Source organism: Salmo salar, chromosome ssa05 (genome assembly GCF_905237065.1).
Source record: "Salmo salar chromosome ssa05, Ssal_v3.1, whole genome shotgun sequence".
Taxonomy (NCBI): Eukaryota; Metazoa; Chordata; class Actinopteri; order Salmoniformes; family Salmonidae; genus Salmo; species Salmo salar.
In genome coordinates, this window is record NC_059446.1 from 79,198,546 (window position 1) to 79,217,951 (window position 19,406).

The window sequence follows — 19,406 nt, forward strand, 5'->3', positions numbered from 1 at the left end:
GTCAGTTAAGAACAAATTCTTATTTACAATGACGGCCTACCCCGGCCAAACCCGGACGACGCTGGGCCAATTGTGCGCCGCCCTATGGGACTCCCAATCACAGCCGGATGTGATACTGCCTGGATTTTGGCATACCCACACATTCTTGAGGTGCAAGAGAAGAATGCAAAGACTACATATAAATATATAATATATAAAATACAGTGGGATCCTTGATTTAAAAAACTCAGACTGTCAGACTACAGCCAATCCAGTTTGTTTGAGCAGTATATGTTATTGTATTTCCATGGCCACTACAGAGGGCAAAGTTCTCTGTCTACAACCTGGAACTTCTAGCCAGAGCTCTATTCCCTCTTGATTACCAGGTGATGCGGAGTGATTGCCACGCTGAAGATTTTAATGTCCATGGCTCTGGCCTCAGACACGGTGTATGCCACCCCGCCACACGGCTCCTTATAGCCGTCCAGCGGGTGGCCATCTGTCACCACCACCATGTACTTGTTGCCATGGAGAGGAGAGCTGTGGGTTGAAGAAAGAGATACAACAAAGCAGAACGTGTGAGTCAAACGGGATCCTTTGCTGTATAATTGTGGAGCAGAATTTATTTTGTCAGAAGCTTTGTGGAGGAACTCCATCTCCCTAGTAGAGGTTTGAATGTCTATGTGTTCACCCTGAAAGGATGCAGGAAATGTGCTTTTAACTTGCCCCTGACAAAACGCTGAACTCTGTTCCAAGGTGGAAATAACAAAGCATTTTCCTAAAGGCACTATAGAAGTGAAGGAGGAAAGTATTACACAATATCAAAGTATCATGCACGGTATATTGGGATAAAATGCATGTGCTGTAAGACACTCTCTCACACACGTCATATCTGAGATGGATACATGCATGCAGACAGACAGACTAACTAACTAACTGACTGACTGATCGATTGACTGGTACTAACTACTCAATCAACCAATCTGTCACGCCCTGATCAGTTTCACCTGTCCTTGTGATTGTCTCCACCCCCCCCAGGTGTCGCTTATTTTCTCCAGTGTATTTATCCCTGTGTTTCCTGTCTCTCTGTGCTAGTTCGTCTTGTCTGTTTCAAGTCAACCAGCGTGTTTTTCCCATGATCCTGCTTTTGCTATTCTCTTTTGCAAGTCCTCCCGGTTTTGACGCTTACCTGTTTTCTTTACTCCGTAACCGCCTACCCTGACCTTGAGCCTAACTGCAACTCTGTACCTCCTGGACTCTGATCTGGTTTTGACCTTTTACCTATCCTCGACCATTCTCTTGCCTACCCTTTTTGGAACTAATAAATATCAAATACTCAAACCATCTGCCTCTGGGTCTGGCCCTGAGCCCTTATACAATCGATGGACTCACCCTGTCATCAGCTGCCCAGTTGCTACGGAGATGGCACAGTCGGTGTGGGTTCCCTTGCCGATGTAGCGGATGTCCTGTATGGCTCTCTTCAGCTGAGCTCTTCCTTGGGCCTCCTTGGTGCTGGTCAGCTCCCTCATCACCTTTACCTCATCACTGTAGTGCAGCACTCCCACACTCCACGTCAGGTTACGCTCACAGCGGTAGTATCTAGATGAGTACAGGCAGAGCTATGTCACAATGGCACACAAAGTGTGACACAAAGCGAGTTACCTCTGATCTACATGCACTACAGGGACAATTCCCCTAAATCACCAGCATTTAATTTACTGTCTGCAGATCAGAAGGCAGGGAGTTCGTTCATAGGAATGATGTATTGATTCCCAGAGGGGAGAAAGTGGTACTAAAACCTGATAGAACAAATCTATTACAAGTGTGCCGTCTTGCCAAGCCCCAAGCACATTTACATTTTTTTACATTTTAGTCATTTAGCAGACGCTCTTATCCAGAGCGACTTACAGTAGTGAATGCATACATTTCAATTCATTTCATACATTTTTTTTTCCATACTGGCCCCACGTGTTTTTTCCGTACTGGCCCCCCGTGTGACCCATCGTCCTCCTGCTATTTTCTCCAGTACTATAATCTACTATATTGGCTGTTTTGCAAAGAAGTTGTGCTGAGTCAGACACATTAGTGGATACACCATGATCTTTGGCAAACGGCATACTTGGCATACTTGGACTCAGTGCAAACATTTATCGTTCCTTTATAAACATTGAGCTGATGGTATTTTATTGTACAACAATGTCTTGAATTACAGGGCTTCTCCAAAACATGGGCCCCAATTCAATAAATGTCAGATAATGACAAACCTCACTGTGCGCCTGCATGACTGTAACGAGGGTCGTATAAAGGGGACCAAGGCGCGGCATGTAGAGTGCTCATATTTACTTTAATGATAACACTTAAACAAAAACAACAAAACGACAGCCAACAGTTCCGCCAGATGATACTCACAAAACAACTACCCACAAAACCCCATAGACAAACCCCAACTAAAATATGATCTCCAATTAGAGACAACACGAACCAGCTGCCTCTAATTGGAGATCATCCAAAACTCAACCTAGAAATAGAAAAACAACAAAACATAGAAACAAAAAACAGACTGCCCACCCATATCACACCCTGACCTAACTAACCAGAGAAAAAACAGCTCTCATAGGTCAGAGCGTGACAATGACTAAAAGTATTGTTCTCTTATATGTGTAATTCTTATCACGTGAAGATGTCATTCATCAGGTCCTCCCAACTTCAGGAGGACAACTCCTTAGTGTAAGGTGAGACTTCATTAGATTGAGATAAGATATCAACCTTTCAGTCAGGAATGCAGGTCAGTGCCCCAAAGGTAAACCCCAAACCTTTTCTGGGCGAATGATTCGGAATGGCTGCACTGAACAAACACGCACAGTCACTCATCACACTGGCTGCCTGTCTGAGCTTGTTAGTTATTAACGCACTCACACACACAGGCATTCAGTGATGAAACATATCGGTATGGGCCACAGAAAACACAGCTCAAATATTTTAACCGTAATAGTTGCACTGTTTCCAAATAGTGGGATGGCAAAAGCAAGTCTATTACGATTTATAATAGATAAGTTGCAGCATCTGTATAAATACCACTGGTCTTAGCAAAAGCCCAATGCGTTTTGTAGTTTAACAAGATGAGCTGTCTTTACTGGTACAATATGACTGTATTTTTTAATAATGATCACAGAGAGTAGTTTAAGAAATGAAACAGGAGGTATGCCAATGGAAGCCTCTGTAGGAGGATTGATATTGTTTGGTCTGTGTTACAGTCTGTGGGGTGAATAAACGGCCAGGTGCGAGTTTCCCAGAAGCCTTGTCGCTAACGTGACACTTGATTTCTCTTGGCAAGCTCGCCATAATCATTACTACGTAGCATTAATTACCGTTTAGTTGCCAAATGTCATGAATTGAAGTAAGGGACCTGAAAGCACCCATTGTTAACCACATAAGTTCTTGATGAATACCAGTCATGTAGCTAAAACTGTCAGTATGGAGGTGATACACACCTAGTGTTGAGCTGGTCCACAAAGTCCAGGGCAAACTGCTTGATCTGATCAACAAAGGAGCCGTAGGGCTTGGCTCTCAGCGCCACACTCTCTGAGGTGTCCAGAACAATGTACACATCTGCTGGGCAGTCTGGGGAAATAGGAAGGGGAGGATAATGTTAGATTTGACATGGCATAAAACATTTTTACAAAATATTTAAAAAACGGTGATACTGTGTTCAATATAGTTTTTATTAAATTTTTTCTGGATACTGAAACAGGCTTTTTTTTCATTAAACTGACTGTTCTGGTTAAATTCAACTTCAGTACAGTTTTCAACACATATGATGAAAATGTACTCTGTCTTAGTCATTTACAAAAAGAAAGGAACTATGAAAAAAAATCCATGAACAGACATTATGTGGAATTCCCACTGGTAAGCTCAATTCCCAAGAATTTCTGAAGAACTGATTCTTTATAGCCAACTAAGCCAAGGATCATTTTCAAATGGGATGAAAGTGAAAGTCCCCCAGTAAAATATTACTTGAGTAAAAGTCTAAAAGTATCTGGTTTTAAATGTACTTAATTAAGTACAGTGTGGAAAACATACTCATTGTCATACTAGAGTAAAAGTAAAAAGTAAATGCTATACATCAAATTCCTTATATTAAGCAAGCCAGACGGAACAATTGTATTTTTTTAAATGTACGGCTAGTCAGGGGCACACTCCAACACTCAGACATGAATGACAAAGGCAGTACTTGTGTTTAGTGAGTCCACCAGATCAGAGGCAGTAGGGATGACAACGCATTATATTGATACAGTATGTGCGTGAATTGGATATTGCTGTCCTGGCTGAACATTTGAAATGTAATGAGTACTTTTGGGTGTCAGGGATAATTTATGGGAGTAGAATTTACATATTTTCTTTAGGAATGTAGTGGAGTAAAAGTAAAAGTTGTCAATAAAAGAATATATAGATACAGAAGAAAAAAAACTACTTAAGTAGGACTTTAAAGTATTTTTTACATAATTACTTTACACCACTGGTCGTTGCTATAACAACGAGCATAGAATTCTTTCTGAACACAAATCCAATTTGGTCACAGTGTTTGGAGAGTCAGTTTTCCAGAATGGATAAAAAAAAATAATGGAGCATTAAGCCCTGCAGTGTGAACAAAGCTTTAGCCCTATACAGACATAGAGAGAAATGGCTGGTTCAATCCAAAGATGTCTTATTACACAGGTACTCCATATATCAACATGTTGTAGTAGAGAGATTACATGCAACTTCCTATTTAACGACTGCTCAGAGGATATTGACTGACAACAAGATTTACTGACCTCCCTCTGTTTTCTATTACAGGGGTTGAGCACATTTGGGTTTGGTTAATCAATTTGGCCACTTTCCAAAATCATATATCATCTCCAGCACGAAACAACTTGTCACGTCCTGTTGGGTCAGGACGTGGCAGAAGGGAGTGTGTGTTTTTTATTGTTTAATTGATTTTGGCCGTGTGACTTCCAATCAAGCACAGCTGTAGAGGGTTGTGGTTGATTGGGAGTCACACATAAGTTGCCTACGTTTCCTTTGTGTTTCGTGGGTAATTGTGCTTGTCATTGTGGTTGCACCTGACAGGACTGTGTTGGCTGTCAGTTTTGTTGTTTTTGTGAATTGCATAGTGTTCGTTGAATTAAATATGACGAACCCTAACTCCGCCGCATTTTGGTCCACTTCTTCCTCAGACAGCCGTTACAGAATTACCAACCAAACCAGGACCAAGCAGCGGAAGAGGAAGGAGCAGCAGGAGTACAGCGTGATGGACCAATGGACTTGGGAACAGATCCTGGACGGAGAGGGACCATGGACTCAGGCTGGGGATTATCGCCTCCCGCAGTGGGAGATTGAAGCGGCGAGAGCGGAGAGGCGCTATTACGAGGAGAGAGAGCGCAACGAGTGCGAGAGGCAGCCCCAATAAAAAAAATTGGGGGGGGGGGGCACACGGGACAGTCGGTGGAGCTGAGGTCGGAACCAGAGCCAGTCGGGATGACATTGGAGGTGAGCGAGGGATATGAGGCAGAGACTGTGACGGGGTTAATGGGGAAATTAGGAGAGAGAGAGATGAGAGAGCTGCTAGTGTGGTGCATAAAGTACGGCATTCGCCCTAATGAGCGTGTCGTGGGAATGTCACCTGAGGCAGCTCTCCATACTCGTCCTGAGGTGCGTGCTGGTTGTCTGGTAAAGACTGTGCCTGCGCCCAGAAACAGGCCTCCTGCATGTCTTCCCAGCCCTGCACGTCCTGTGCCTACGCCCAGAACCAGGCCTCCTGCATGTCTTCCCATCCTGGTCAAGCCCGTGCCTCCTCCACGGACCAGTCCTCCAGTGGGTCTCCCTATCTTGGTCAAGCCCGTGCCTCCTCCACGGACCAGTCCTCCAGTGGGTCTCCCTATCCTGGTCAAGCCCGTGTCTCCTCCACGGACCAGTCCTCCAGTGGGTCTCCCTATCCTGGTCAAGCCCGTGTCTCCTCCACGGACCAGTCCTCCAGTGGGTCTCTCCACCCTGGTCCCTCCTGTGCCACCTCCTCAAACCAGGCCTCCAGCGGGTCTTCCCAGACTGGTGAGTCCAGGGCCTGCGCCATGTCCCCCCAGCCTGGTGAATCCTGAGCCGGAGCTGCCAGAGTGGCCAGACTGCCCGGAGCTGCCAGACTGCCCGGAGCTGCCAGAGTGGCCAGACTGCCCTCCGGCCCAGCCCGAGGGGCCCTCCGGCCCTCCGGCCCAGCCCGAGGGGCCCGAGTGGTCTGTCTGCCAGGGTCAGCCCGAGTGGCCCGTCTGCCCGGCGCAGCTATCAGCGCCACCAAAGTGGGCGACACCGAAGGTGGAGCGAGGTCCACGTCCTGCACCTGAGCCACCTCCAGGATAGGTGGGTTGGGGAGGGAGGGTGTAGCACAGTGTCGTCGGTGACGGCAGCCACCCTCCCTTCCCTCCCTTATTGTTTAGGGGTTATTTTTTGTTGGGGTATTGGGTATTTTCTTGTGTGTTCTTTTTTTAGGTGCATCCCGGGGTCTGCACCTTCAGGGGGGGGGGGGGTACTGTCACGTCCTGACCAGTAGAGGGTGTAGTTGGGTCAGGACGTGGCAGAAGGGAGTGTGTGTTTTTTATTGTTTCATTGATTTTGGCCATGTGACTTTCAATCAAGCACAGCTGTAGAGGGTTGTGGTTGATTGGGAGTCACACATAAGTTGCCTACGTTTCCTTTGTGTTTCGTGGGTAATTGTGCTTGTCATTGTGGTTGCACCTGACAGGACTGTGTTGGCTGTCAGTTTTGTTGTTTTTGTACATTGCATAGTGTTCGTGTAATTAAATATGACGAACCCTAACTCCGCCGCATTTTGGTCCACTTCTTCCTCAGACAGCTTTTACACAACTGTCTATTCTGAAAGTATTCAGATCCCTTGATTTTGTTACATTACAGCCTTATTCTAAAATGTATTGAATACATTTTTTTCCCTCAACAATCTCCACACAGTACAAAGTGAAAACAGTTTTTTGACATTTTTGCAAATGTATAAAAGATAGAAAACTGAAATACCTTATTTACATACGTATTCAGACCCTTTACTATGAGACTTGCAAAAATGGGGAGAAGGGCCTTGGTCAGGGAGGTGACAATGAACCCGATGGTCAATCTGAAAGAGCTCCAGATTTCCTCCTTGGAGATGGGAGAACCTTCCAGAAGGACAACTAACTCTGCAGCACTCCACCAATTAGGCCTTTATGGTAGAGTGGCCAGCCAGCCCACTTGGAGTTTGCCAAAAGGAACCTAAAGACTCTCAGACCATGAGAAACAAGATTCTCTGGTCTAATGAATCCAAGATTGAACTCTGTGGCCTGAATACCAAACTTCACGTCTGGAGGAAACCTGGCACCATCCCTACGGTGAAGAATGGTGGTGGTAGCATCATACTGTGGGGATATTTTTCAGTGGCAGGGACTGTGAGACTAGTCAAGATCGAGGGAAAGATGAACGGAGCAAAGTACAGAGAGCTCCTTGGTGAAAACCTGCTCCAGAGCGCTCAGGAGCTCAGACTGCGGTGAAGGTTCACCTTCCAACAGGACAACGACCCTAAGCACACAGCCAAGACAACGCAAGAGTGGCTTCGGGACAAGTCTCTGAATATCCTTGAGTGGCCCAGCCAGAGCCCGGACTTGAACCCGATCGAACATCACTGGAGAGACCTGAAAATAGCTGTGCAGCGACACTCCCCATCCAACCTGACAGAGCTTGAGAAGATCTGCAGAGAACAATGGGAGAAACTCCCCAAATACAGGTGTGCCAAGTTTGTAGAGTTATACCCAAGAAGACTCGAGGCTGTAATCGCTGCGAAAGGTGCTTCAACAAAGTACTGAGTAAAGGGTCTGAATACTTATGTAAATGTGATATTTCTGTTTTTTTATTTGCAAACATTTCTAAAAACCTGTCTTTGCTTTGTCATTATGGGGTATTGTGTGTAGATTGGTGAGTTAAAAAATAATTTCATACATTTTAGTACAAGGCTGTAACGTAACAAAATTTTGAAACAAAGGGGTTTTAATACTTTCCGAATGCACTGTATGTGAAAATTGCGCATTTATATGATCTGTGGTTAACAAGATAAGAGGAAAGAAATCCAAAGAAATGCTTCTCTGACATCACAGGTAGGATAAAAAAACAAAACAACTGATTTTCAAAACCTTCAACGAGTTTCTAGCCAGAGGGAGGCTATTTTTCTTGATCCCCACGTCACCGTCTGTCACGTTCTGACCAGTAAAGGGGTTATTTGTTATTGTAGTTTGGTCAGGACGTGGCAGGGGGTGTTTGTTTTATGTGGTTCGGGGTTTGTTGGGTTATGTTATTATGTAAGAGGGGTGTTTGTTTAGTGTGTTCCGGGGTTTTTGGGCTATGTTAGTTCTAGTCGTTCTATGTCTATGTTTAGTTAATGGGGTTGACCTTCAATTGGAAGCAGCTGCTCCTCGTTGCTTCTAATTGAAGGTCTTATTTAAGAGAGGTGTTTGTTCTATGGTATTGGTGGGTAGTTGTCTCCTGTTTAGTGTCTGAGCACCTGATAGGACTGTTAGTGTCGTTTGTTTTGTATACGTGATTTGTTTGTTTTTCCTTCTTCACATTAAAAAGAAGATGAGTATACACGTTCCCGCTGCGTTTTGGTCTGATCCTTACGACACCCGTTACACCGCCAATCTCATAGTGTTCTAAAATCACTGTTTTTAAAATGTTTAAACTTTTGATGTCATCGGGTAGGATGTTTTCACTTTTTTTTTATTATACAAAAAGTAGACATGTTGTTTTCACGTGTTGACAATGGTACGGTGCAGGAGATGATGAAAATGAAGTTGAAATGTGATGGAGTTGCCCTTTAAAGTGCATCTAAATTAATATGTACTACCCTATCACTTGGCAACATTAAGGATTTGTGTTTTATGCTTTGCTTTGGTAAATGTTCAACAGATATTAAGCATTAGCATAACATCTTGCTAAGTAAAAAAAGAGTGGGCAGGAGAGCAAGGCTACTCAGCTACAGCTTGGCTTGATAGCCTACCATAGAGGTCTCCTCTGTTCCTCCCATTGAGAGAGCAGGCACCATGGACTAGCGACACCAACGAGAGAAGTAGAATAGCACCGGTCAGGTTCATCATGGGAGAGGCCCTCTGGAGACTCAGGGGAGAAGGGACTTCAGGAGAACCTAGGCCAAAGAAAAATATTCAATAAAAAGAGAATGTTTAAGCACATCCAGCTTGGGTGGTCAAAGCCTGAAACCCCTCTTCACACCCAGCCTCCATACATCCTGTTGTTGGCCTTCGTAATCATCATCCAAATATAAATGCATCAGAATTTTCCTCAGTCAACATCGGTACCTACTACCTACCTTCAAGTCAAGAGTAAATGCTTTTTGAAACAAAGTACATTGTTAAAAAAAAAAAAAAAAAAAGATTGACAAATTATTTTCCAATACTGGTATTTCCAAATGCTTTGGTGCATAATGCTTATGACTTCACTTCAGATTCATACAAGTGTTGAATATCATGTCTATTCCCATTGAATCACACTTAACAAAGGAGAAGTTTCCTTACCATTCTAAAGACAAGTGGTATGGTTCTAAACTGACAAATGGATTTGATCCAAACTCTTCTAAAGTGACCAGTGGTAGGTTCTAAGCACTTTAGAATACGTATGCGTTTAATAAAGTTGCATTTCTTACCTTTCTCTTTTTTGCATATGTGTTAAAATGTGAATATCCCACAGGTTTGGGTTGTCCAGGTGTGTTTTCTGCTCTCTCTGCTAGTGGTCTGTGCAACAGGAGAGGGTGGGGCTCACCTGCAAAGTAACCTCCCATCTCATACAGTTTACACCCCACACAATCCTTACTGCTACCTTACAGCAGCTTCTACTGAGGATGATAGAGTAAATTACAGGGGATTTAATAAAGTAGACTACACAAATACATAGCACACAGTGCAATCTTTGCTGTTTTTTAAACTCATTTTGGATGAAGTATCGCTGTGTGGCCTAAAAACGTTGCCAGTAGTGTCAGGGATTTCTTCGTCGTCAGACGATATAGCGAAATCATCGTCGGAAAAAGAGGACCAATATGCAGCAGAGTTGAGATAGTTCATTTTGAACATTTAATAAACTCAAAAATGAACATACAAAATAACAAAACGAACTCACGATTACTAGACAGTCCTGTTAGGCTCACACACGCTAAACAAGAAACAATCTCCCACAAATACACAGACAAACACACCCAACTAATATAGGACTTCCAATCAAAGGCAACACCACACAGCTGCCTTCAATTGGAAGTCCACCCCAATTAACCAAACATAGACATACAACCAACTAGATCAACATAGAAATACATAAACAAGGAACAGTGCCCAAAAACCCCAGAATACTTAAATCAAATGCCCTTTTAGAAAAACACCACCCCGGACCACATAAACCAAATACCCTCTGCCACGTCCTGACCAAACTACAATAACAATTAACCCTTATACTGGCCAGGACGTGACAAGTAGTGACGATTCAAGGCCCTCTGAAGGTTCAATGTCCTCTTAGAGAAGTTTCTACAGGATGCACTTCCTCACATTATAACAATCTCACAGTCTTCACCTCAGAATGACATGGAGGTCTGACTCAGTCAACTGAACAAGACTGTGCGAAGAATCAGAACACAGTTCTTGGCTAAAGTTGTTAGATTCAAGTCTCTGCAAAGTCCAATCTAAACAATGTAATGGATCTCAAATAGCATTTGGCTCTCCCCAGATCAGACCTGAAGGAGTCCTTTCATTGCTATAAACTTGTCCTTGATGGAAACATTGACGAGTCAAGCACCCAGCTACTTTTTCTATCTCACTCTTATGCAACACTGAAGCTAAAAGCTGTGTCAAAGTGTCCTGGTAAATTGTTTTTTAATGTACAATAGATTTCTCATTTCCTCAGACATGAGAAAAACAGAAATTTCTTGCTCTAACACAGGAGTTTGGTGGCCCCTTAATTGGGGAGCTCGGGCTCGTGGTAATGACTGGAGTGGAATCAGTGGAATGGTATCAAATACATGGTTTCCAGGTGTTTGATGCCATTCCATTTGCGCCGTTCCGGCCATTGTTAGCAGCCTCCACTAAGAATAAGTTCACATGCAGATAAGTGCCTGCAGCATGCAATTCAAATCTGATATGGACTGGTCTTTGTCTCAGGTGGGTCTGTTTGGCCCTCAGGCTAACATAATGGAAGTCAGGAGATACAATCATCTATTGATCAACTAAATGTTGAACAAGAATACCAGTGTGCAATTTACTTTGAGTGATTGTGGAAATCTTTGCCCCTGTCTACCATGTTGTTGTTCAGCCCACCATGCTGAACGTTTCCATCCACACTTTGGAGCATGATGGTCTGTCAGTTGTGGCAGCCAGGATGCATGTATATGCATGTTTGGCCTTCGCAGTTCCTGACTTGGTATAGGCTCTGAGATGAAATAGGCTATGAAGTCACTCTCCTATCTCACAGCAATAGGCTACTATACCCATATTGTCAAATATGTTAAATAGGCTACCGGTCTATTTACTTTCGAGGATGCTTACTGAATGAGAGACGGATAAATGGTAGCTTAACATTTGTTGTGTAGCGGTAATAAACCAGTCATGTCAGACAAGGAGAGACATGTCCTGCTGTAACGATATGCGCTGAGAGTCGGGAAGCAAGTTCAGGGAGTGAGTGTTTTAATAAAATAAACATCATCCAAACCAGAAACACTAACAGCACACAGACATGAAACTGAAATAGAAACAACGACATCTGGGGAAAGACCTAAAGGGAGTGACATATATATAGGGAAGGTAATATGATATGATTAGGCTATGATTTAGGCCTATATACTGTGATAAAAGTCAAATAAATATTATACGACATACTATGTGAGATAGTAGATGACAATTTGTGCATACCCATGGTCTGAGCTGTTTGTGGAAATATGCACACTTTCCAACTGACAATCTCTTAGAAAAATATATAATCTACCAAGATTTAAAAATAACTGAAATTGGCACAAGATGGAGGTAATGTTGGATCATCACTAACAAAATTACAGTTAACTAAAATGTACAGTTAATCCAGTATAAACTAATGTATAGAATCACAAATTCTACAGCACAAGGCAGAGTAATGTCTTAAAAGTAAAACTAACAATTCCTCAGTAATCCATGCATTCTGGGAATGCTATAAAATCCCAAAGTTATGGGCGGAGTTAGGAAGTTGGCTGTATTACAATGTAAATGTATTTTAATCCTCCTGTCTACATATTTCAAGACATGGCAAATGAGCGTGCAGTGAGATACAACATAGATTGGACAAAATTTTGCTTGTCAATAAAAACTATACTTAACTGGAAATCAACCAATCTTCCAGCAGTAACACAATTGAACGGTCAAATGCGTTATTATCTAAATGTTGAAAGCGTGTGGGTGAAGACGGAGAGAAACAAAATGGTGCAGTTTGAGGTAATGTGAAGGGAAGGGAAGTCTGTCTTCAATCAGACTAGATGCCTCTAGGCCATGTTTTACTCCAGATTATAGATTCTGATAACTCAAATGGTGAACATTATTTTACATTTACATACATTTACATTTAAGTCATTTAGCAGACGCTCTTATCCAGAGCGACTTACAAATTGGAAACCAAACAGACTTGTGAAAGGTATGTTGAATCCTTTCAAGCGATGTTGAAAAATAGACCTGAAACTTGACCCTTTTCTTTCATAGGCATTTCTGTTTACTTCCGATAGCCTTTGTTCCAGAGAGACACAGCAATTCAATCATAATGGCACCAGCGGTAGAGCACCCCCACAGAGAGGGAGAATTCCTGACAGATATAAAGCTTGATGTCACATTTTCAACATGCACACTTGGACGCAAGTCAACTGAGTTGTGTGCAATGTCCACGAGCTGCCAGTGCCGATCACTTAAATTTACAAAACAAGGTTCAACCATACTAACCGCCACACTGCCTTCATTCAGATGTTTCCAGATTGACTATTTTGAATCGAACACACAGCCTATATTGGTCTGCTAATACAGGACAAGTAAAAACCCAGTGCACTACTTCTGTCTAAACTAAATGTATTGGAGTGTTTACAAACATTTGTAACTTCAGTCTAATCATTATCTGTATAAAACAGTATATCTGATAATACTTGTGGAATACAAAAATACTTGCTTGATATAAACATCCTCTCACCGTCAACTGCGTATATTTTCAGCAAACTTTACATGTGTAAATATTTGTATGAACATAACAAGATTCAACAACTGAGAAAACTGAGACATGAGACATGTGACTAACAGAAATGGAATAATGTGTCCCTGAACAAAGGGGGGGGGTCAAAATCAAAAGTAACAGTCAGTATCTGGTGTGGCCACCAGCTGCATTAAGTACTGCAGTGCATCTCCTCCTCATGGACTGCACCAGATTTGCCAGTTCTTGCTGTGAGATGTTACCCCACTCTTCCACCAAGGCACCTGCTATTTCCCAGACATTTCTGGGGGGAATGGCCCAAGCCCTCACCCTCCGATCCAACAGGTCCCAGACGTGCTCAATGGGATTGAGATCCGGGCTCTTCGCTGGCCATGGCAGAACACTGACATTCCTGTCTTGCAGGAAATCACGCTCAGAACGAGCAGTATGGCTGGTGGCATTGTCATGCTGAAGGGTCATGTCAGGATGAGCCTGCAGGAAGGCTACCAGATGAGGGAGGAGGATGTCTTCCCTGTAACGCACAGCGTTGAGATTGCCTGCAATGACAACAAGTTCAGTCTGATGATGCTGTGACACACCGCCCCAGACCATGACGGACCCTCCACTTCCAAATCGATCCCGCTCCAGAGTACAGGCCTCGGTGTAACGCTCATTCCTTCGACGATAAACGCGAATCCGACCATCACCCCTGGTGAGACAAAACTGGGACTCGTCAGTGAAGAGCACTTTTTGCCAGTCCTGTCTGGTCCAGCGACGGTGGGTTTGTGCCCATAGGCAACGTTGTTGCCGGTGATGTCTGGTGAGGACCTGCCTTACAACAGGCCTACAAGCCCTCGGTCCAGCCTCTCTCAGCCTATTGCGGACAGTCTGAGCACTGATGGAGGGATTGTGCGTTCCTGGTGTAACTCGGGCAGTTGTTGTTGCCATCCTGTACCTGTCCCGCAGGTGTGATGTTCGGATGTACCGATCCTGTGCAGGTGTTGTTACACGTGGTCTGCCACTGCGAGGATGATAAGCTGTCCGTCATGTCTCCTTGTAGTGTGGTCTTAGGCGTCTCACAGTACGGACATTGCAATTTATTGCCCTGGCCACATCTGCAGTCCTCATGCCTCCTTGCAGCATGCCTAAGGCACGTTCACGCAGATGAGCAGGGACCCTGGGCATCTTTCTTTTGGTGTTTTTCAGTCAGTAGAAAGGCCTCTTTAGTGTCCTAAATTTTCATAACTGTGACCTTAATTGCCTACTGTCTGTAAGCTGTTAGTGTCTTAACGACCGTTCCACAGGTGCATGTTCATTAATTGTTTATGGTTCATTGAACAAGCATGGGAAACAGTGTTTAAACCCTTTACAATGAAGATCTGTGAAGTTATTTGGATTTTTACAAATTATCTTTGAAAGACAGGGTCCTGAAAAAGGGACGTTTCTTTTTTCGCTGAGTTTATGTTTTCCAGTTTCTTGAAATACTTAGCAAATGCAGCTTATTTCTATATGAAAACTGCAACGGTCTATTCATTCCTTTACGATTTTAGAAGATGCTCTTATCCAGAGCAATTTACAGTAGTGAGTGCATTATTTTTTGTACTGATCCCCAGTGAGAATAGAACCCACAACCCCATCAGTGTTAACACCATGTGTTACCAGCTCAGCCACATCATCACATCATATCATCACAAACCACGTTTTATTTTATTTTTTATTTCACCTTTATTTAACCAGGCAGACCAGTTGAGAACAAGTTCTCATTTACAACTGCGACCTGGCCAAGATAAAGCAAAGCAGTTCGACACATACAACAAACATACAGTCAATAATACAATAGAAAAAGTCTATATACAGTGTGTGCAAATGAGGTAAGATAAGGGAGGTAAGGCAATAAAATAGGCCATAGTGGTGAGGTAATTATGATATAGCAATTAAACAGTAGAGTGATAGATGTGCAGAAGATGAATGTCCAAATAGAGATACTGGGGTGCATAGGAGCAAAATAAATAAATAAATACAGTATGGGGCTGAGGTAGTTGGATGGGCTGTTTACAGATGGGCTATGTACAGGTGCAATGATCTGTGAGCTGCTCTGACAGCTGGTGCTTGAAGTTAGTGAGGGAGATAAGAGTCTCCAGCTTCAGTGATCTTTTTTTTTGCAGTTTGTTACAGTCATTGGCAGCAGAGAACTGGAAGGGAAGGTGGCCAAAGAGGAATTGGCTTTGGGGGTGACCAGTGAAATATACCTGCTGGAGCGTGTGCTGCTATGGTGACCAGTGAGCTGAGATAAGGCGGGGCTTTACCTAGCGACGACTTGTAGATGACCTGGAGCCAGTGGGTTTGGCGACGAGTATGAAGCGAGGGCCAGCCAACGAGAGCGTAGAGGTCACAGTGGTGGGGGGTATATGAGGCTTTGGTGACAAAACGGATGGCACTGTGATAGACTGCATCCAATTTGTTGAGTAGAGTGTTGGAGGCTATTTTGTAAATGACATTGCCGAAGTCGAGGATTGGTAGGATGGTCAGTTTTACGAGGGTATGTTTGGCAGCATGAGTGAAGGATGCTTTGTTGCGAAATAGGAAGCTGATTCTAGATTTAATTTTGGATTGGAGATGCTTAATGTGGGTCTGGAAGGAGAGTTTACAGTCTAACCAGACACCTAGGTATTTGTAGTTGTCCACATATTCTAGGTCAGAACCGTCTAGAGTAGTGATGCTGGATGGACGGGCGGGCAGGTGCGGGCAGCGATCGGTTGAAGAGCATGCATTTAGTTTTACTTGCATTTAAGAGCAGTTGGAGGCCACGGAAGGAGAGTTGTATGGCATTGAAGCTCATCTGGAGGTTAGTTAGCACAGTGTCCAAAGAAGGGCCAGAAGTATACAGAGTGATGTCGTCTGCGTAGAGGTGGGTCAGAGAATCACCAGCAGCAAGAGCAACATCATAACTGAATACAGGGAAGAGAGTCGCCCCGAGGATTGAAACCTGTGGCACCCCCATAGAGACTGCCGGAGGTCCGGACAACAGGCCCTACGATTTGACACACTGAACTCTATCAGAGAAGTAGTTAGTGAACCAGGCGAGGCAGTCATTTGAGAAACCAAGGCTGTTGAGTCTGCCGATAAGAATGTGGTGATTGACAGAGTCGAAAGCCTTGGCCAGGTCGATGAATACGGCTGCACAGTATTGTCTCTTATCGATGGCAGTAATGATATCGTTTAGGACCTTGAGCGTGGCTGAGGTGCACCCATGACCAGCTCGGAAGCCAGAATGCATAGTGGAGAAGGTACGGTGGGATTCGAAATGGTCGATGGTCTGTTTGTTAACTTGGCTTTCGAAGACCTTAGAAAGGCAGGGTAGGATAGAAACAGGTCTGTAGCAGTTTGGGTCTAGAGTGTCTTCCCCTTTGAAGAGGGGGATGACCGTGGCAGCTTTCCAATCTTTGGGGATCTCAGACAATACGAAAGAGAGGTTGAATAGGCTAGTGATAGGGGTTGCAACAATTTCAGCAGATCATTTTAGAAAGAGAGGGTACAGATTGTCTAGCCCGGCTGATTTGTAGGGATCCAGAATTTGCAGCTCTTTCAGAACATCAGCTATCTGGATTTGGGTGAAGGAGAAATGGGAGAGGCTTGGGCAAGTTGCTGTGGGGGGTGCAGGGCAGTTGACTGGGGTAGGGGTAGCCAGGTGGAAAGCATGGCCAGCCGTAGAAAAATGCTTATTGAAATTCTCGATTATCGTTAATTTATTGGTGGTGACAGTGTTTCCTATCCTCAGTGCAGTGGGCAGCTGGGAGGAGGTGCTCTTATTCTCCATGGACTTTACAGTGTCCAATAACTTTTTTGAGTTTGTGCTACAGGATGCAAATTTCTGTTTGAAAAAGCTAGCCTTAGCTTTCCTAACGGCTTGTGTATATTGGTTCCTAACTTCCCTGAAAAGTTACATATCACGGGGGCTATTTGATGCTAACGCAGTACGCCACAGGATGTTTTTGTGCTGGTCAAGGGCAGTCAGGTCTGGAGTGAACCCAGGGCTATATCTGTTCCTGGTTCAACATTTTTTGAATGGGGCTTGCTTATTTAAGATGGTGAGGAAGGCACTTTTAAAGAATTGACTTAATGTCTCAATGTACTTAATTACTGTATTGTGCATTGTTTTTCCTCATGGTGATGGAAAGTCTACAAGACCAGCCTATGTGCAATACAGTAATGTACATTTACATTAACTGGTTTGTAAGGATGGTAAATTAATACTGCACAAAAAGTGGTTGTTTCCCATGTTATTTGATCAAGAAAAAGGTTTAATTTGTTGTGGATGTTTTGTGTCTATGCCCATAACTTTGGACCTTTTGATGTAAATGTTTGAGGACAGGGTTTTGTTCTTTCTAGATTCCGTTAGAGAAAGGGACAAGGCAACAACTCTTACAATTCCAACTATTGAATCCTGCAAGATACTGTTCTTAATTACACTACCTTTTTTTGCCAAAGCTGAGATGCTGAAGAAATGTTTTTGCCTGCACTACAGAGATCAATATCAATCTGCTAATAATAGTAAAGGCCCAGTGCACTGCTTTTGTGATATGTATATTTTTTTTAATTCAGATTTTTCAGGGGGTGATGCAGTACTCTTACTTCCCTCGGCTATGCTCGCACATGTCTGAACAAACTAAGAAAAGCCTACCGCAAAGTATTCATCAGACCATTAGCCCGTCACATCAGCGTATGACGTCCAGACATGAGTTGCCAAATACAAGTACACTGGCAGTACATTTATGTTGAGAAATCAGTCTTAACATGTTTATTAAAAACATAATCTATTACATTCAGGGAGTGTAGACCAAAAACCAATGATCTGGAAACTAACGTATTTCATTGTTCAGGAGGCAGAGTGGCGTGGGAGGCAATTCATGCCTAAAATTGCATATAAAAAAGACTTACGTAAAAAGGGTTGCGTATGCTGCAGTTCTGTGGTGAGAGTTTTATAAATGAGGCCATAAATGTAACTAGGGGTAGCCTAGCCCAGCAGTCCCCAACTCCAGTCCTCGAGTACCCCCACAGCAGACATGTTGTAGCCCAGACAAACATACCTGATTCAACTCATTGAGGGCCTGATGATTAGTTGACAAGTTGAAGTGTGCTTGTCCGGGGTTACAACAAAACTGTGTACTGTTGGGGATACTGGAGGACCGGAGCTGGGAACCACTGGCCTAGGCTACTATATGCCACTGTGGGGTTAGCATGGTAACTGGACTGGGTTTAAACCTTGACAAGCAGGAGCAAAGTGACAAGTGTTGCCCGAGGATAAATGTCTGCTGAGTGAAAAAGGTTTCAGAGTCAGACCTCTTGGCATCACAACTTTATTTAACTAGACAAGTCAGTTAAGAACAAATTCTTATTTACAGTGTCGGCCTACACCGGCCAAACCCAGATGATGCTGGGCCAATTGTGTGCTGCTCTATGGAACTCCCAATCACAGCCAGTTGTGATACAGTCTGGATTTGAACCAGGGTGTATGTAGTGATGCCTCCAGCACTGAGATGCAGTGCCTTAGATTGCTGTGCCACTCAGGAACACCAACTTCTTCTGCACTGGTGTCAGAAATGGGATGGAGTTCACTGAAGGTGTGTTTTGGAGTGGGGTGTCCTAGAGCAGAGAAGTGCAGTTATATTTCACCGCAAAATGTTCTGTACCCTGGTCCACTCCTGTTTTGTAGATCTGCTAGGTCTGGATAGGTAACAGCAAAATGATCAAAGGTGTTAGTAATTGTCACTGAAAGTTACAGAAAAGCGAGGCAAGGTTGTGAGGTTTGGCAAGGTTGTGAGGTTTGGCAAGGTTGTGAGCAGGGGCGAAAATCTGATATCCACTTTGGAGGGGACAATTACATGAACTTTTCTCAAGAGCAATTCCTGAGGGGGACACCAAAAGTAGTGCTGTAACACATAGCCTACATTGTAATATGGTAAATGTATATTGAGGAACCAAAGAAATAAGGTGTTTGCCGTACTCCTAACTACCGGTACCCAAAACTACACAACTAATCACAACAGCAATACCATTGCCTTTAACATATCTTAGTTCAGTCACCAGTTTAAGTTGAGAGTGGGGGTATCCATAGCATTTTCCAATTATGTTCCTATTTTACAAGTCAAAAAAATTGAGAACCTTTCATAATG

General features: G+C 43.6%; 1 protein-coding gene across 3 annotated transcripts in view; it reads right to left on the reverse strand.

The window, feature by feature from the left end:
- Positions 1-9,906, reverse strand: part of LOC106585480 (collagen alpha-1(VI) chain) — a 49,610-nt gene extending 39,704 nt beyond the window's left edge. For all 3 annotated transcript variants that reach the window (XM_045719047.1, XM_045719046.1, XM_045719045.1), the window contains exons 1-5: positions 9,704-9,906; positions 9,044-9,187; positions 3,471-3,600; positions 1,372-1,578; positions 363-519 (exon numbers count right to left, since the gene is read on the reverse strand). In XM_045719047.1, coding sequence (XP_045575003.1) covers positions 363-519; positions 1,372-1,578; positions 3,471-3,600; positions 9,044-9,140 — 591 coding nt within the window. In that variant the 5' untranslated portion in view covers positions 9,141-9,187; positions 9,704-9,906. The remainder of the gene's footprint in view (positions 1-362; positions 520-1,371; positions 1,579-3,470; positions 3,601-9,043; positions 9,188-9,703) is intronic.
- Positions 9,907-19,406: the final 9,500 nt, after the last annotated feature.